The 15,039-nt window shown below is 63.1% G+C and overlaps 1 protein-coding gene across 1 annotated transcript in view; it reads left to right on the forward strand.

The window, feature by feature from the left end:
• The window catches only part of TMEM8B (transmembrane protein 8B), an 11,050-nt gene extending 2,168 nt beyond the window's left edge, over nt 1–8,882 (forward strand). Inside the window, exons 2-13 of the mRNA XM_006037026.2 lie at nt 1,788–1,977; nt 2,412–2,619; nt 2,771–2,904; nt 3,343–3,614; nt 4,235–4,590; nt 4,945–5,041; nt 5,243–5,366; nt 5,679–5,821; nt 5,995–6,173; nt 7,643–7,789; nt 8,047–8,163; nt 8,442–8,882. Of these exons, the coding sequence (XP_006037088.1) occupies nt 1,788–1,977; nt 2,412–2,619; nt 2,771–2,904; nt 3,343–3,614; nt 4,235–4,590; nt 4,945–5,041; nt 5,243–5,366; nt 5,679–5,821; nt 5,995–6,173; nt 7,643–7,789; nt 8,047–8,163; nt 8,442–8,777 (2,303 nt within the window). The 3' untranslated portion in view covers nt 8,778–8,882. The remainder of the gene's footprint in view (nt 1–1,787; nt 1,978–2,411; nt 2,620–2,770; nt 2,905–3,342; nt 3,615–4,234; nt 4,591–4,944; nt 5,042–5,242; nt 5,367–5,678; nt 5,822–5,994; nt 6,174–7,642; nt 7,790–8,046; nt 8,164–8,441) is intronic.
• The last annotated feature ends 6,157 nt before the right edge of the window (nt 8,883–15,039 follow it).

Here is a 15,039-nt window from a genome sequence, read left to right on the forward strand (position 1 = left end):
GCCCTTTTATCCCCTCTCTGACCTCAGCAGCCCGGTCCAATCGAAGCTGCCCATACTGGCCACAAGCTGACCAATCTACCAAAGCATCCCTGACTACCTGGGCCCGCGCGCCGGGCTTTTCCCCCTTGCCCAGGTGACCAGAGCATTCAGGCGCCAGGCTTTTGTCATGCAGACAGGGAGGGAGATCCCCGCCCTGAGGGATTCAACACCAGCCTCTCAGGCTGGCAGAGACAGGTCTCTGGAGAGGGGCACAGACAGTGGCATTTCTGCCACACAAACCATCCCAGACACCTCCTGGTCTGGCCAGTTCCTGACGCTATGCAATCAACCTTGCTGCCTGGCACCCAGGCCCATGGCCCAAAAACATGAGAGCCCCCAAGCCTGTCCCAGGGAGAGCCGGGGACAAAGGCTGGAGGGTCCTGCTGCTGCCAAGAGGGTTACTTGACTTGAGTGAGCTCAGGCCCAGGCCATGCCCTCACTGCAGAGGAAGGCAAAATTCCCCAGTCTGGACCAGTCTAAGCAGGGGAGAAATCCCTTCCTGCCCCAGTACAGTGTTGGTCTAAGCCTAAGCACAGGGGCAAGACCCTCCACCCAGGACCCTGCGGGGTTGGTCCCACAGGAGCTTTGGCACAGCACTGGGCTAGGCTACAGCCAGCACCCAGCTGTTGAGGAAGAAAACCCGCCTGACATGTGTAGCAACAGGAGGCAGGGAAATCCCTTCCCACCCCTTATGGACACCTGCAAAATCCCAGAGCCTGGGGCAGCCACGCACCAGGCAGCCTGGGCACAGCAAGCAGAGCCACCCCTCAGCCCTCTCCCCGCACAGCCAGGGCTGCCGCTGTGCTCCCCCAGTTATAAGGAGTTATAACATGCACTTCTCTGGGCTCCTTATAACCTTCCTCACCCAAGCCACTGTGAGCACTGCTTCCTTCGCCCACTGCTGAGCACGGTGCTCCTCGACCGCCCTGCTCCGGCTGTAGAGCAACCTTCGTCGCCTCTGTGCCGATGCACATGTGTGAAGGGAGAGGGAGCTTCTACTCATGCGTGTGTGTGTGGGAGGGGCAGCTTCTAGCAGGCCCCGCTCTGGAGCCCACCCTTCCCTGGCCTGTTCCTTTGCCCCCTGCTCTGACAGGGAAGAAGTTTTTCCTCATATCCAATTCAAACTGGCTTTGTAACTTCTAGCCATTGGTCTGCCTCCTTGTCTTTGCAGCAGGAGAGAAAAGCTGCTTTCCATCTCCTGCATGGCAGCCCTTCAGGTGTTTGCAGACTGCTGCCAGGTCCCCTCTTAAGCACCTTTTCCACAAGCTGAACATGTCCAGCTCCTTCACCCTCTCCTATGACTTGACTTCCAAGCCCTTGAGCATCTTTGTTGCTGCCTCTGGACCCTCTCTGGCTTCTCCACCTCCTTTTCAAAATGCAGAGCCCAGACCTGCATGCAGTATCCAGATGAGGCCAAACTAGCAGCAGATCCCAGGCCCACACCCCTGCACAGTGCTGGGGCAAGGGCAGCCAGCCCGGGTCTGAGCACCGCCAGAGCAGACTGCAGCTGGGAAGGGAGGAGACACTGCATTCCCACCCCCAGGCCCCGGCATTGGGCCAGCACCCCCTGCCCGCGGGACTCAGGAGCCCCAGGGTTCAGCTGTCCCTACAAGACCCCTGTTCGGGGACAGGGTGGGTCACCCAGCCCCTCACTCTGCAGCAGGCCCAAGCGCCTGTGCCCCATGCAGGGGTGGTCAGTCCCCCGCCCTCTCCCTCCCTCCGGCTCACACCCTTTCGGCCCCCTGCAGACGGGCTCTTCGTGACCGACTACTTCACCCGCACGCCGCGCAAGCTCAGCCCCTTCCGCTCCTTCGCCAGCATCGAGCTCTTCCACTTTCACATCCCTGAGGACACCGTCATCGCCGTCTGGAACCTCATCACCTTCAAGGAGCAGGGCGGCACCTTCGGGGACCAGTGCCCGGACCGCAGCGTCACCGTGTGAGTGCCAGGGCTGGGCCGGGACTGGGCAGGGCTGGGCCGGTCCTGTATCTCTGGCTCCTGCCTCCTCTGCAGGGCTGGAGCACCGGGCTGTCTGGCTTGGCCCTGCCGTGTCTGTCCTGAGCACTGCTCTCATGGGGTCGGTGGGCCCTGCACATAACGAGTCCCTGCTGCATGCCCTGCCTGGGTTTGCTCTTGGAGCTGGTGGCCCTCAGCCCTGCAGTGCTTGGCCTGTCTCCCTGATCAGGGACCCATGCAGCAGGCAGCTGCTTGCCCTATGCTGCTGCTGGAGAGGTGAAGTGACTTGACCAGGGCTACAGAGGGAGTCAGTGGCAGAGCGAGTGCTTGGCTTCCCAATGCAGCTGCCAGGGAACTGGCCCTGTCCTCCTGCCCAGCTCCTTCCCATGTCACCTCTCACGGCTCTCTGCCTGCAGGTACTTCCGCTCAGGGGCTCCTCCTGTCATCAACCCCCTCCACACCCACTTCCCCCGGGACACAGCCGTGCCCGGCTCCTTCGCCCTGACCCTCACCTGGACGCTACCCAACCGGACGACCGGCGTCTTCAATGTCACCAGCCCGCTGCCTGGCGACTGGTTCCTGGCTGCCCACCTGCCCAAGGATGATGGCAAGATCTCCGTCAAGGTGAGTGGGTGCCGGGGAAGTTCCAGGGTCCAGACCCCTTGCCGTGGGCAGGTCGGGCCAAGGCCCTGCATGGCTGCCCATGACAGAGTGGGGGCACAGCTTGGGTCTGACTGCCCTGCCCCACGCTGACCCCTGGCCCGGTGGCTCGCAGGGCCTGTACGAGGAGTGCCAGTACCTGTTCCAGCCTCAGCTCATCGTGCAGCGCCTGGTGGGCATCGCCGTGCTCTACCCTGGCTATGTCACCAGCCAAAGCATCGCGCCCCACAACCGCTCCAGCCTCTACAAGTGTGTGGGGGTGCCAGCATGGGGCTTTCTGCTGGGGGTGGGATGTGCCATGTCCCGGGGGGATCTTCCCAGTTGTTCTGCATTCAGGGTCCTCTACTCAGCGCCTGGGCCAGGGCTCTGACTTCTCTGTATCCAGCCCTGTGCAGCAGGGCAGGGCTGGGCATGGACTCCGGTCTGTTGACATGGCACCCTGGAGCCGCCCATCCAACAGCAGCCCCAGCTACCTGTACCCATCCCCCTCCCCATCCAGACCCACTGCCCTTCTCCTGGGACCCCCATTCCCTGACCTCAGAGCAGCCCCACGTCGGGTCCTGCTGACCCTAGACTGGAGCTCGCTGCCCCAGTGCCAGTACCAGGGAGGCGGGGTCCTGGGTAGCTGAGGGGGGTGGGAGCTGCCTTGGGAATGAGGCCGAGGCTTGACGCTGGCCGTGCCTGCAGGGTCTTCGTGCCCAGCTACACTTCGCGGGTGCTGGTGCAGGTGCTGCAGTGCCATACCTCGGACCGTGGTGCCCAGGGCTGCCCACTCTGGCTGCGGGTGAGGCCCAAGGCACCCCCGCTGCACAACTCCACAGCGCGGGACTGCCGGGAGCGGGCACCCTGCCAGCTGGCACTGGACCTGCCCTTCTGGCAGCAGTGGTACTACGTGCTGGTGGAGAAGCACCCGGGCACGCCAGGCACCATCTCCTTCCAGGTCACTGTGCAGGTCACAGGTGAGGAGCTGGGCAGGGGCACAGTGGGGCAGGGACCCCACAGGCCAGGCAGTCTGGAGATAGGAATCAGGATGGAGCCAGGCCCCAGGAAATTAGGAGCTGGAAGCTGTGGGCTGGCTAGAGGCCCTGCTGGTGCAGCTGCCTGTCAGCCCAGCTTTGAAGCCTGCAGCCCTGCACGTGCCAGGGCAGCTGGGAGTGATTTCTCCTGCCTCCTGGCAGCTTAGGAGCTTGGACTCCTGGGTTCCTTCCCAGGTCCACTGCAGGTGGTTGCTCCGTGCCTCAGTTTCCTTTCTGGGAGAGGGGCAGGCCATGGCTGACCCCCAGGGCTGCATTCAGGCAGGTGGCTCAGTGTCCATGGGGCTGGGGGTGCCAGGGGAACAGGGTTCTCAGCTTCACAGCCCCACCCCTATTTCATTCCCCTCCCCGCTGCTCACCTCCATTATAGCCAGCCCTGGCACGTGTTCTGGGGTAGGCATGTGGGCAGGTTTGTCATGGGGGGCTGTGGTGAGCAGTGGCCAGAGCTCCCCACAGGTGGGATGGCCAGGGGGCATGGGGCTGTCTGTCCTGGGGGGGCTGGGCAGGGGAGGCCTTTGCTGACGATGCTGCTCTCTCCCTGGCAGACTGTTCCCGGCCTAGCCTGGCTCGAGTGCCCTTCCTGCCACCTGGCGCTGCCATGAACATGCCACAGTCCTTCGGCTCTGCGTCCAGCTTGGCGCCGGGTGATGGCCTGCCCCCTGCACCTGCCAATGGCACCATGCGCCCCAGCCCTGGCCCCGGCCCTGGCCCCAGTGCTGAGCGGTGCTGGCCCATCCGACCTACGCTGCGCAATGAGCTGGACACCTTCTCGGTGCACTTCTACATCTTCTTTGGGCCCAATGTATCGGTGCCACCTGAGCGCCCTGCTGTCTTTGTCATCAACCTCCTGCCAGTGCTTGACAGCGGTGGTGTCCTCAACCTCGAGCTCAAGCTCAACGTGGTGTGTGGGTGCAGGACACCTGGTGCAGCTGGGGTGGGATAGCTGGGGGCTGCGGGTTGGGAGTGAGGGGTACCGGCATGGCTGGGGTGGCGCAGCAGAAGGTTGTGGGTTGGAAATAAGGAGCACCAGCATGGCAGGGGCACTGGGGTGGGGTAGCAGAGGGGCTGCAGGACAGAAGGAAGGACACCAGTAGGGCCATGGGATACAGGGTTGTGGGGCTGTGACTGGGGGCACAGGCATTGCTGGGAGGCACTGGGTGTGGGGTAGCAAGGCAGGATCTGTGGGTTGGGGTGGGGTAGTGGGCACTGGGGCTGGATCCCCAGCTCCATGACTTGCTCCCTGGCCCCTCTCCAGTCCTCCCTGTGGGGTGAGAACGTGACGGTCTTTGGGTGCCTGAACCACGAGGTGCCGCTGACGTTGGGGGACAACAGCTCTGTCACCTGTGAGACAGGTAGGGGTGGGCCCACGGCTCCCAGCGTGGGGCGCTGGGGCTTGGCTGGAGGGGCAGAGCTCTCTCTAGTGGTGCTGGGGGGTGCTGGGTGGGGTCATCCAGATGCTGGGGCCTGTTTGCCCTGGCTGGAGCAGGGTGGGGGGTTGTCCAGGGTCCCGCCCCGCTCAGCACAGCCCCCACTTTCCCTCCCTGTCCCCACAGAGTCCCTGGCTGGGTTCCTGCTGTCCGTCAATGCCACAGCCAACCTGAGCCGCCTGCGCATCCCCTACCCCCAGACCGGGAGCTGGTACCTCAGCCTGCGCTCACTTTGCACCACCGACCGTGGGTAAGTGCCCACCACAGCCCTCGGTTGGGGTGCTCAATGTAGGGGAGATGAGGGGATCTGTGGCTTGGCCCTTGGAGTGGTCTAGGCATCCTGTGAGAGCACAGCAGGAGGGGCAAGGAGCTTGCATGGGCTGGGGCCTAGCGGGGCAGGTGATCGATGGGTGATCCCAGCACGGCCAAGGTGTGGGAGATGCAGGGACTGGGCCCAGGGAGGTGAGCCATGGGTCCACTCTGAGCCTATGGGCACATGTATGTGCAAGTCTGCATACCCGTGTCTCCATGCTGGGGCCCATGCTGACGCCTTACCCCATAGACTTGAGCCATGTGCCAATGCGACGGCAGAGGTATACCTGCGCACCTACCTCTCACCCTGCATCAATGACTGTGGCACCTACGGCCAGTGCAAGCTGCTGCGCACCAACAACTACCTGTACGCTGCCTGCGAGTGCAAAGCAGGTGAGACCGTGCCCCCCGCCCCATGCAGCACTCTGCTCATCTGGGCCCACTTGCTGCCCTGAAGCCTGGACAAGGGGTCACCCCCTGCTGGCCCTGGGGAGGGGGAATATCCTAGCCCATACCCTGATCCCCCAGGCCCGGCCCTGCTCAGCTGATGGGGTTGTTGCCTGCAGGCTGGAACGGTTGGGGCTGCACAGACAATGCGGAGGCCTTCTCCTACGGCTTCCAGCTGCTCTCCACACTGCTGCTCTGCCTTAGCAACCTCATGTTCGTGCCTCCAGTGGCCATTGCCCTGCGCAGCCACTACCTCCTGGAAGCCTCCGTCTACATCTTCACCATGTTTTTCTCTACTGTGAGTCCCTGGGTGGGATGGGTCAAGGGGCAGGCTGGGGCGGTGCCCTCCCTTGGATGGATCTAGGAGTTTGAAATGGGGGGGTGGGGGGGAAGATGGTGCAGGGTGCCAGCTCATTCAACACAGCATCAAGTTTCCTCCAGTTAAAAGTAAATGAGAAGCATCACCAGTGCACCCAGGGCCTCAGGCTGGGTTGCTCTGTGCAAGATGAGAGCAAAACCAGATAGAACTTCATTGCAGTAGGTTCAAGGCAGTCTGCAGGGCTCAGAGAGCAGCCTGGCAGAACAAGGAGCAGCCTGATGGAGGCACATCCAGGCCATTAGAAAGGAGAGAGGGGCAACAGCACTGTCCCAGCTGCCTGCGGTGGGTTCGGGATTGAGAGTATGGTCGGGGGTAGAGAGGTAAGAAAGGTTTACTGACTTAACAAAAACACAACTACGCACAGTAACAAGACAAACAATGACAGACAAGAACAATCCACGTCAGCAACTTATCGGCAGTCCCCTCTGATGCCTGATGTACAACAAGTTTCTCTTTCCACAAAGTTCAGCGAAGTCAGGCGTCCCCGATCAGCGCTGTCCAAGGGGTACCAGGAAGGACCCTAGTATTCAGTCCTTGGGCTCCTCGAGATCCACGGGCCCGCTGATCCAGGCCAACAGCTAAATAATCCTTTTCACAGAGCTGTATCTTCCTTCTGAATAATTTCCAGATGTTTAGCTAATTTATAGCTTCTGAACAGTACCGATAACGTACAGCCACTCAGATTCCTTTTACTTCAACTGTCCTTAGACTGACCAATAGCGGTACAAGCTTTGCATTCCTTTGATAAAGTTTATTTTAACTACGCCACAGGGCCTTACTACTTCAAGGCTTTGCTAAATTTACTAGGCCTTACTTTGTACAAGGCCTTACTACATCTTAAACTTTAATTAGGCTCTTAGCAACAACATACAGCTTAATATCTACACACATACAGAAAAAAACACTTGGTCTAATCTTCATAGAGCCTTCAACAAGCACCTTTATCACACAGACATAATTTCAGCTGTCACAGCACCTGTGGAGTGAAGAGGTTAGCAGGAATCGGTGGCTGACAATGAGCCAGGAAGTCAGTGCTGCCTGACTGAAAATGTGGCAGCCACTGCCAGACTGCTGGTTTTAAGCTTTGGGAGAAGCAGGAGTTGAAGGGGGGCAAGTGCACCAGTGTATCCATCCAACCTCCCCCCATCCTGTACTCCATGGTGCACACGGGGCTGCAGGCAGTCCTCCCTGAGTGCTTCCAGGCAGGGGACTCTGGTGCCCTGTTCCCTGTTTGGCTGGGCAGAGACACACACAGCCAACCAGCTGAACTGTGCATCTGGGGCTGGACAGCATGTCTAGTGGTGAGATGGGGGACACCTGTGGGTGGGAGCTGTGGGGGGATCCCTGCAGGCATGTGGGGTGCGCTCAGCCCCCCGCTCCACCCCCAGTTCTATCATGCCTGCGACCAGCCGGGCATCGTGGTCTTCTGCATCATGGAGTACGACGTGCTGCAGTTCTGTGACTTCCTGGGCTCCCTCATGTCCGTCTGGGTCACCGTCATTGCCATGGCCCGGCTCCAGCCTGTCGTCAAGCAGGTGAGCGTCAGGAGCAGGTGGGGGGCTGGTATGGGGGGGTGGTGATGCCTGGCACTGGGCACGGGGTCTGCCCCTGCCCCAGCCTGCAGTGTGCTGGGCCAGGAGATACCTCCTTGCTCCCCCAGCCCCCTGCTCGCTTCATGTGGGTCTGTGCCCTGGCCCCCCGGCTGGCAGGGGGAGAGGGAAGGGGCTTGGGGGAGCAGGGAGTAGGCACGGGCTGCAGTGTGGGCATACCCTGCCCTCTGCTCTGGCGCCAGGTGCTGTACCTGCTGGGCGCCATGCTGCTCTCCATGGCCCTGCAGCTGGATCGCCACGGGCTCTGGAACCTGTTGGGGCCCAGCCTCTTCGCCTTAGGGATCATGGCCATCGCCTGGGTAAGCCTGTGGGTGCCATGTGGGTCATCAGCCTTGGGGCAGAAACCACCTCCCCTGCATGGCCCCCACCTCATCCCCCCATCCCTATTTGCCTGCAGCTACCCTCCATGCTGGCCGCGCTCCCAGCCCCCACGGGGCCTCTGACACCAGAGCTCCGCACCCTGCAACCCCCCTGCCCCTACAGGTCCCCAGGGCATGGGTCTGCGCCCGGCAGTGTCTCCACTCCTGCCAGCCCTGCACCCCTGTGCCCAGTGCTTGCCATCCCCTCTCGCCTACAGACGGCCCGTAGCATCCGCCGGCGCCACTGCTACCCGCCCACCTGGAAGCGCTGGGCCTTCTACCTGTGCCCGGGGGCGCTGATTGCGGCAGCCGCCGTGCTGCTCTACGCCTTTGTGGAGACGGAGGAGAACTACTTCTACATCCACAGCATCTGGCACATGCTCATCGCTGGCAGCGTCGGCTTCCTGCTGCCACCCCGTGCCAAGCCCGACGGGCGCCTGGCCCCGCTGCCCCGCCGCAAGGGTTGCGGATACCAGCTCTGTGTCAACGAGCAGGAGGAGCTGGGGCTGGTGGACCCCGGCGCTGCCTCCATCAACAGCATCTGTGCCAGCTGATGGTGCCTGCCTGCCCCCGTGGCACAGACCAGACTCACTGCCGCGGGCACCGGGGCACAGCACTGCCCGTGCCCCCTGCCATAGCCACGGACACTGGGCTCCCCCTCCCGGGCCCCACATTCACGTCCCGCCGCCTGGGGCGAGCCCTCTGCGGAGCCGCTGGGGCAGGGGCAGGGGCAGGCTGGCACGGGGTGGAGGCACCAGCACCGGGACACTGGGACCTTTCCAGTGGCAGGCACCGTCCCTGGGGACCTGTCCCCATGTAATTGCAATTACAACCTGATTGAACTGGGTGCGGCGGCGTCGGCACAGCTCAGTCCCCAGGGGCAGCGGGCACAGGCAGCCAGCTGAGTCTCGGAGCCATGTGGCCCCAGGAGGGACTACAGTGCCGGGGTGCTGTGAGGTGGGGAGCAGAGCCCTGCCAGGGAAACGGGCAGGGCTGTGGGGTCCCACAGGCCGGTGGCCACAGACAAGGTGATGCCCCAGCGGAGAGATCGGGGCGAGGGACATGGGGTGTTGGCTTCAGCATGGGCTGTGCCCGAGCCCAGTGCAGCCCAGCTTGGCACCCTGGGGCTCCCTGCCCCCCAGTACGGTAGAGCTGGGAGGGAACAGCTCCTTGGCCTGGTTGCAGGAGGCCGTGGGGCCGAGTGGGGGCAGCTCCACCGCATTTGGTCCTGGCCTGGGCCCAGCCCCAGCTCCAGCTCCAGCAGGGTCCAAAGCACCCTGGGCCAGGGGCTCCTCCCATCACTGACACCCATCATGGACCCCCTCCTCACCCAGTGCTCCCAGCCCCCAGCACAATGGGGCTGGGGCCACAGGGAAACTGAGGCACAGAAGCCACAAAATCTCCTTCAGCTGCTTGGAGCTGGTCAGTGGCTGAGCTGGAGATTGAACCCAGGAGTCCTGGGCCCCCAGCACCTCCTGGGACCTTCCACAGCCCCACCCTGGCCCAGCCAGGACCCTCTGGGCATTTCTCAGCAGTGCATGGTTGGGCCCTGGGTCTTCAGAGCAGCTTTGAGAAGGGTCCCCCTCTGCTCTCCCCAACTCGGGGAGGACACCTGCAAGGCTGCAGCACCTCCTGCCTGAGACCCCTCCACCTTGGTGCTGCCCGTGGCTCCCAACCCCCCAGCCTGTGCCCTGCCACTCCAGGCAACTGCACTTGTAATGGGCTGGGGAAACTGAGGCAGTGGGGAAGGCCCCAGGCAGGGCCACACAGGGGTCGGGCCACAACCCAGGAGTCCTGGCGGCCAGAGCCTTCCCACAAGGCCGGGCTCCCAACACAGGCCCCGGCCTGGGTGCAGAGAAGCCTTATGCCCCCAGGTCCATGCAGCTGAGCCCAGGTGGTTGGGGGCAGCAGCCCCACATACCCTGGGAGACATGCCCAAGGGGCTCCCATCCCCACCCCAGCAGACCCCTCAGCAGCAGGCAGCTCTGGGCGCAGCAATCGTTGCTCTTCCCTTGCAGCAGAGCCTGGGGTCTGGGCCAGGATAGTGGGGTTTGGCCAGGCCAAGGGCCAGCCTCAGGCCGCACTGCACCCAGCAGGCAGGTGGTGGGAGGCCAGTGTATGGGCACTGCCTGCACACCCTGCGGTGATGCTGGGCACAGTCTCCCAGGCCCACGGCTGCCCGGGGTAGAACGCAGCACTGATCCTGGCATCCGCGGGCAACCAGCAGCTCTGTCCCCAGGCAGGAGCAGGTCTGTGCAAGTCCCTGTGGGGCTGAGACATCATTGCCCCTATGACCAGCCTGGCACTGCCAACCTGGTGCTCCCTCCTTAGCCACGCAGCCCCATGGGTACCTGCCGCCACCCCCAGCTAAGCGTGGTGTGGGGCATGGTTCACAGGGCAGCCAGTCCAGCAGACAGCACAGGGCTCCTGGCCCCTGGCTCTGTCCCCAGACATGGGCCAGGCCTCTGGAGCCCCCCAGTCCCCAGGCCTGGCATGGGAGGGGGACAGGCATTGCCCACTGCTCCTCAGTCCCCTCCTCCCAGCCTCTCCCCCTGTCTGTGAGCTCAGGGGCTGCCCAGGAGTGGGGATCCCACATCATCACCTTTGGGGCCAGCCCAGCAGCAGCAGGTGGGGTGAAGATGTGGACACGGTGGAGAGCAGAGATGTCAGCCTGCAGCCCCTGCACCCAGGAAGGCACTATTGCAGAGCCAGACCTGGGCAGGGCAGGGCAGGGCATGCAGCCACCTGCCCTTGGTTGTCCCACTGGGCTAGGCCCCCCCATGCTGCATCTCCCCCAAGGGCAAGCCCCGAGGCAAAGAGGTTTCTGCCTGCCTAAAGGGATTAGTGGCTCCATTGGGAGCCTCCCTAATAGGATTAGGAGCCAATTAAAGCGAGATCCATCCCAGCAGACATCCAGGACGGGGACTGGGGGGTGGTGGGGGAGTGGGAAGAGTCTGAGGTGGGAAGAGGGCAGGCACCAGAGCAGCCCCCACATGGGCCTATTTGTTCACCTTCAGTACAGCCCCCATGTAGGATGCAACTGCATCCCAGGGGGGCTAGTTTGGTGGACACTGGCCTGGCACAGCCCATGCCCAGCCCTTGCTCCAAGGCGGTGCTGCACAGAAATGTGGCTGGGTCTGGGGGCAGCTGCTGTGGGAACCCATCCCCATCCCTGCTGGGCTGCAGCCCCTGTGGTACTGGGGGGTACCACCAGCATGGGGGGACAGGGTCACATGTGTGTGAGCCCACCAGCTGGCCAGGGCTGGGGCCAGGGCTGGCTGGGTGCATGAGTCTGGCAGTGCAGGGCAAGCTACATCATGTGTGGTTGTTCACATGCGTGTGCTGTGCCAGGGTGTGTGTACATTCATGCTGGAGCACGGCGGCATGGCCAGCAGCACCACATGGCACACGTGCCCTGGCCCATTCTGGTTTGGGGCACTCATGTCCTTGCACCTCTGGCCACTGCGGGTTGGTTGTTCATCTTCTTGGTGACCCTGTGGGCTGCACTCTGGGGCTCTGAGCAGTGGCATGGCCCAGGTGCAGCGGGGGCCTGGTGTCTCAGGACAGCGACTGAGCCTTGCTTTGCTCTTAGCAGCTGCTTTATGGAGCCTGGGGTGCCCCCATGGCTAGTGGCTGCATCAACGGGGCTGGGGTCAGCTGCACTCCAGCGACATCAGGGGCTGCATGACCTCTCTGAGCACAGGGATGGAAACAGCCCACCCCAGGTCCTCATCTCCCTCCCCATCCATCAGCAGTGCATGCAGGGGCTGCACAGGTGCACTTGCTCCACCCAATGCTGAAAACCAGCTGCCTGGCAGTGCCCGGTGGTGCTCGGAGCCTTCCAAATCCAGCAGCACTGAGGGGGTCACGACCTCCTGGCTCATTGCCATCCACCTGACCCCTTCTAAGATCTTCATTGACTCTCTCTCCTTTCTAATGCCCTGGATGTGCCACCCCTCAGGCTGCCCCTTGCTCTGCCAGGTTGCTGTCTGTCGGCTGCTCCTGGTCCTGAAGCTCCTGTTCCACAGCCCGGCGGGGTGTTTAGAGCTCCTTCCGTTCGGTTTGTCTTGGCTTCCACCTTGAAGGGAATGACCCAGCCCAAGGCCCTGGGCCTATTGGTAAAGCTTCTCATTTATTTTTAATGATGCTGTGTTGGACGACCTGTGGCCCACGCTGTCTGCCCCCCGCCTCAAACTCTGACACCCGCTCATGCCACCAGTTACCACCAGCGCTGTTGCACTGACAGCGACAGCAGGCAGGGAGCTGGCTCCTGGCCTGGCACAACAGGCTCCAGGACCCGCTCCAGAGAGGCCCCCAAGGGCACCTGGGTCCAAGGTGGGCGGCGAGGTCACTTGTGCATTCCCTGTAGGTTGTGGCGCTGAGGCAGCCTGGGCTCCTAGCAGGGGGTGCCTTCCAGGGGGGTGGTTTCCCCTTCCCTAGCCCCCTTCCCCAGGCAGGCATGGCCTGGCCCATGGCAGACCGGAATGAGCTGCGGCACGGCCTCGGCCCCCCCAGGAAGCAAAGCTGTCTCGTGGCTGGACCACGAGGAAAGGCGGTTGCTTGCAGCTTGGAGGTTGTGCCTGGGTGCAGAGCTGAGGGCGAGTGACTCCGAGCTACCAGCTCTCACGTGCTGGGTTTCTCCATGACCAAAGACAGTGGCCGTGGTGTCTTGTGCATGGGCAGGTGGCTGCTGCCAGGGCCCAGGCAGGGTCCACCATGGCCACGTGAGCAGGACAAGTGGCTGCAGGGCTCGGAGCTGCTGCATCTGTGTATGGCCCCATGCCATCTCTGTGGGCTCTCACCATCTTCCTCCTGGCCCTGGAAAGCCGGCTGCCTGGAGGAAGGGCTTTCTGTGGCAGGATAGGAGGAGCAGGGGGACAATTAATCAAGGAGGATGTGGCTGGCACTGCCAGGGCTGGGGGAGCTCCTTTCCTACACGGGCCATGAGACCCACACGGCTGCGTCCTCAGAGCCTCCCCATGCATCTCTGTGGCTCGCCCTGGCATCTGCGCAGCAAACGGCCACTGCATCCCTGCAGCTTCCCAGCGTAGCAACCAGCTCCCCATGGCAACAGGGTCCCCATGGCAACCAGGTACATCTGCAGCATTGACATCCCCATGGCAACCGAGTACTATGGTCCCTATGGAGTACAGGCAGCTACCGAGGATACCAGCTTTGCCCTGATAAGGGGATGGCGGGGTTGGGGCAGGGCAGGGGACAGGGCCCAAGGGCACTGGTGCTTGGGGGCAATGCCTCTCTGGGCCCACGGTGCGGGGGGTGCAACTGGTTCCAGCGGCAGGTGGCTCAGGTCTGGCTTGGCTCTCGCCCTGGGAAGAAGCGGTGCAGCAAGGAGACAGTCCCAACACGAGGGAGGGAGGCTGGAGACGGGGCTGGGCAGGGAGGGGGCAGGTGCTGCCCTGGCCACACTCTGCCCAGAGCTCCAGCGCTAGCAGCCCTGCCAGCAGCCGGGAGCAGCCTCCAGGCCCATAAATCACAGGCCCCGACGGGCCGCATGAGCTGACAGCAGCGCTCCCAGGGCGGCGGTTGCAGCCGTTCCAACGAGCACCGGGTAATTAAATGTACTTCCCAGCCCAGCTGAGCTGCCTGCCAGAGCAGACGCCTCCGCTCCCGGCGGCTTCTGTTGGTTGGGGCCCAGCCAGGCAAGGCTGGGAGCTGGCTCCCACAAGGATGAATCCCTGGAGAGCCCTGGAGCAGCCCCCAACCCTGGCTGCATTGCAGGGGTGTCCTGGGCCTTGTGGTCTGCCCCTGTGCCTCTGACATGGCCTGTGTCACCCCAGCAGCTCCTGGCCTCACACCCTCCCCTTGGTCCTGGCTGGCTTTGCAGCTGCCGATAAATTGCAGCTCTGCAAAATGGGCTTGCCACCGGGCTGCGACTGCAGGGAGGGCCCGTGCCAGGGGGTGCTGGGAGCTGCCCCAGGGCCTGGCTCGGACAACGTCACCCTGCGCCTCAGCGTCTCTCCCTGCTGCTGCATGGGTCTGAGCTGGACCAGCCCTTGGCGGGGGCAGGCGACTCGTCCCTCTGCGTGCACCCAGCTCCCCAGCATGGAGGCAGCGCGTCTGCATGTCCCAGAGTGTGCCTGGCCCATTGTGCTTCCCCGGGGGTGAGAGCCTAGGCAGGAGAGGCAGGGAGGGGACCCCTGGGGAAACAGCTGCTCTGTTCCACCCCAGAGCTGGCTGCCGGGGGGAACTGGGCTGCCCAGTGCCTGGAGGCACCCCCCACCCAGCCCTTCCTGTGCTGCCCCCTTCCCCGCTGGCAGGAGAGGCTGCGGGTCCAGGCAGGACTGGGGGTCGATCCCAGGGACCTCATGCATGAGTGTTTGCGGTCTGCTAGGGCCTTCGACCCGGCCCTGGCCCACCCCTGCCACATGCACAGCCGTCTCCTACAAGCACAGGATCGCAGAGCAGCCGGGCGGGCAGGGCCCTTTGGGGTCACGGCTAGTGCAGCCCCAGGTCCTGGCAGGATCGTCCCCACCCAAACCGTCTAGACCCACCTGTGTCCGGCTTGTTCCTCCATCAACCCTGCTGCACACCGACAAGGCACATGGCTCAAAGACACCAAACGCACCTGCACCTGCCCCAGAGGAAGGCAGGAGATGACGGTGGGTCGTGTCCTGCCAGTGCAAGGGGTGTTCAGTGTACTCAAGGCACAGGCCGTGCTCCTGCTACAGAGGAAAGCAAAACTCCCCAGTCCAGACCAGTCTGAGCAGAAAGGAAATCCCTTCCTGCCCCCGGTGCAGCATTGGTCTGACCCCGAGCGCAGGGGCAAGACCCTCCAGCCAGGACCCTGTGGGGTTG

The sequence above is a fragment of the Alligator sinensis genome, unplaced genomic scaffold (genome assembly GCF_000455745.1).
Source record: "Alligator sinensis unplaced genomic scaffold, ASM45574v1 scaffold206_1, whole genome shotgun sequence".
Taxonomy (NCBI): Eukaryota; Metazoa; Chordata; order Crocodylia; family Alligatoridae; genus Alligator; species Alligator sinensis.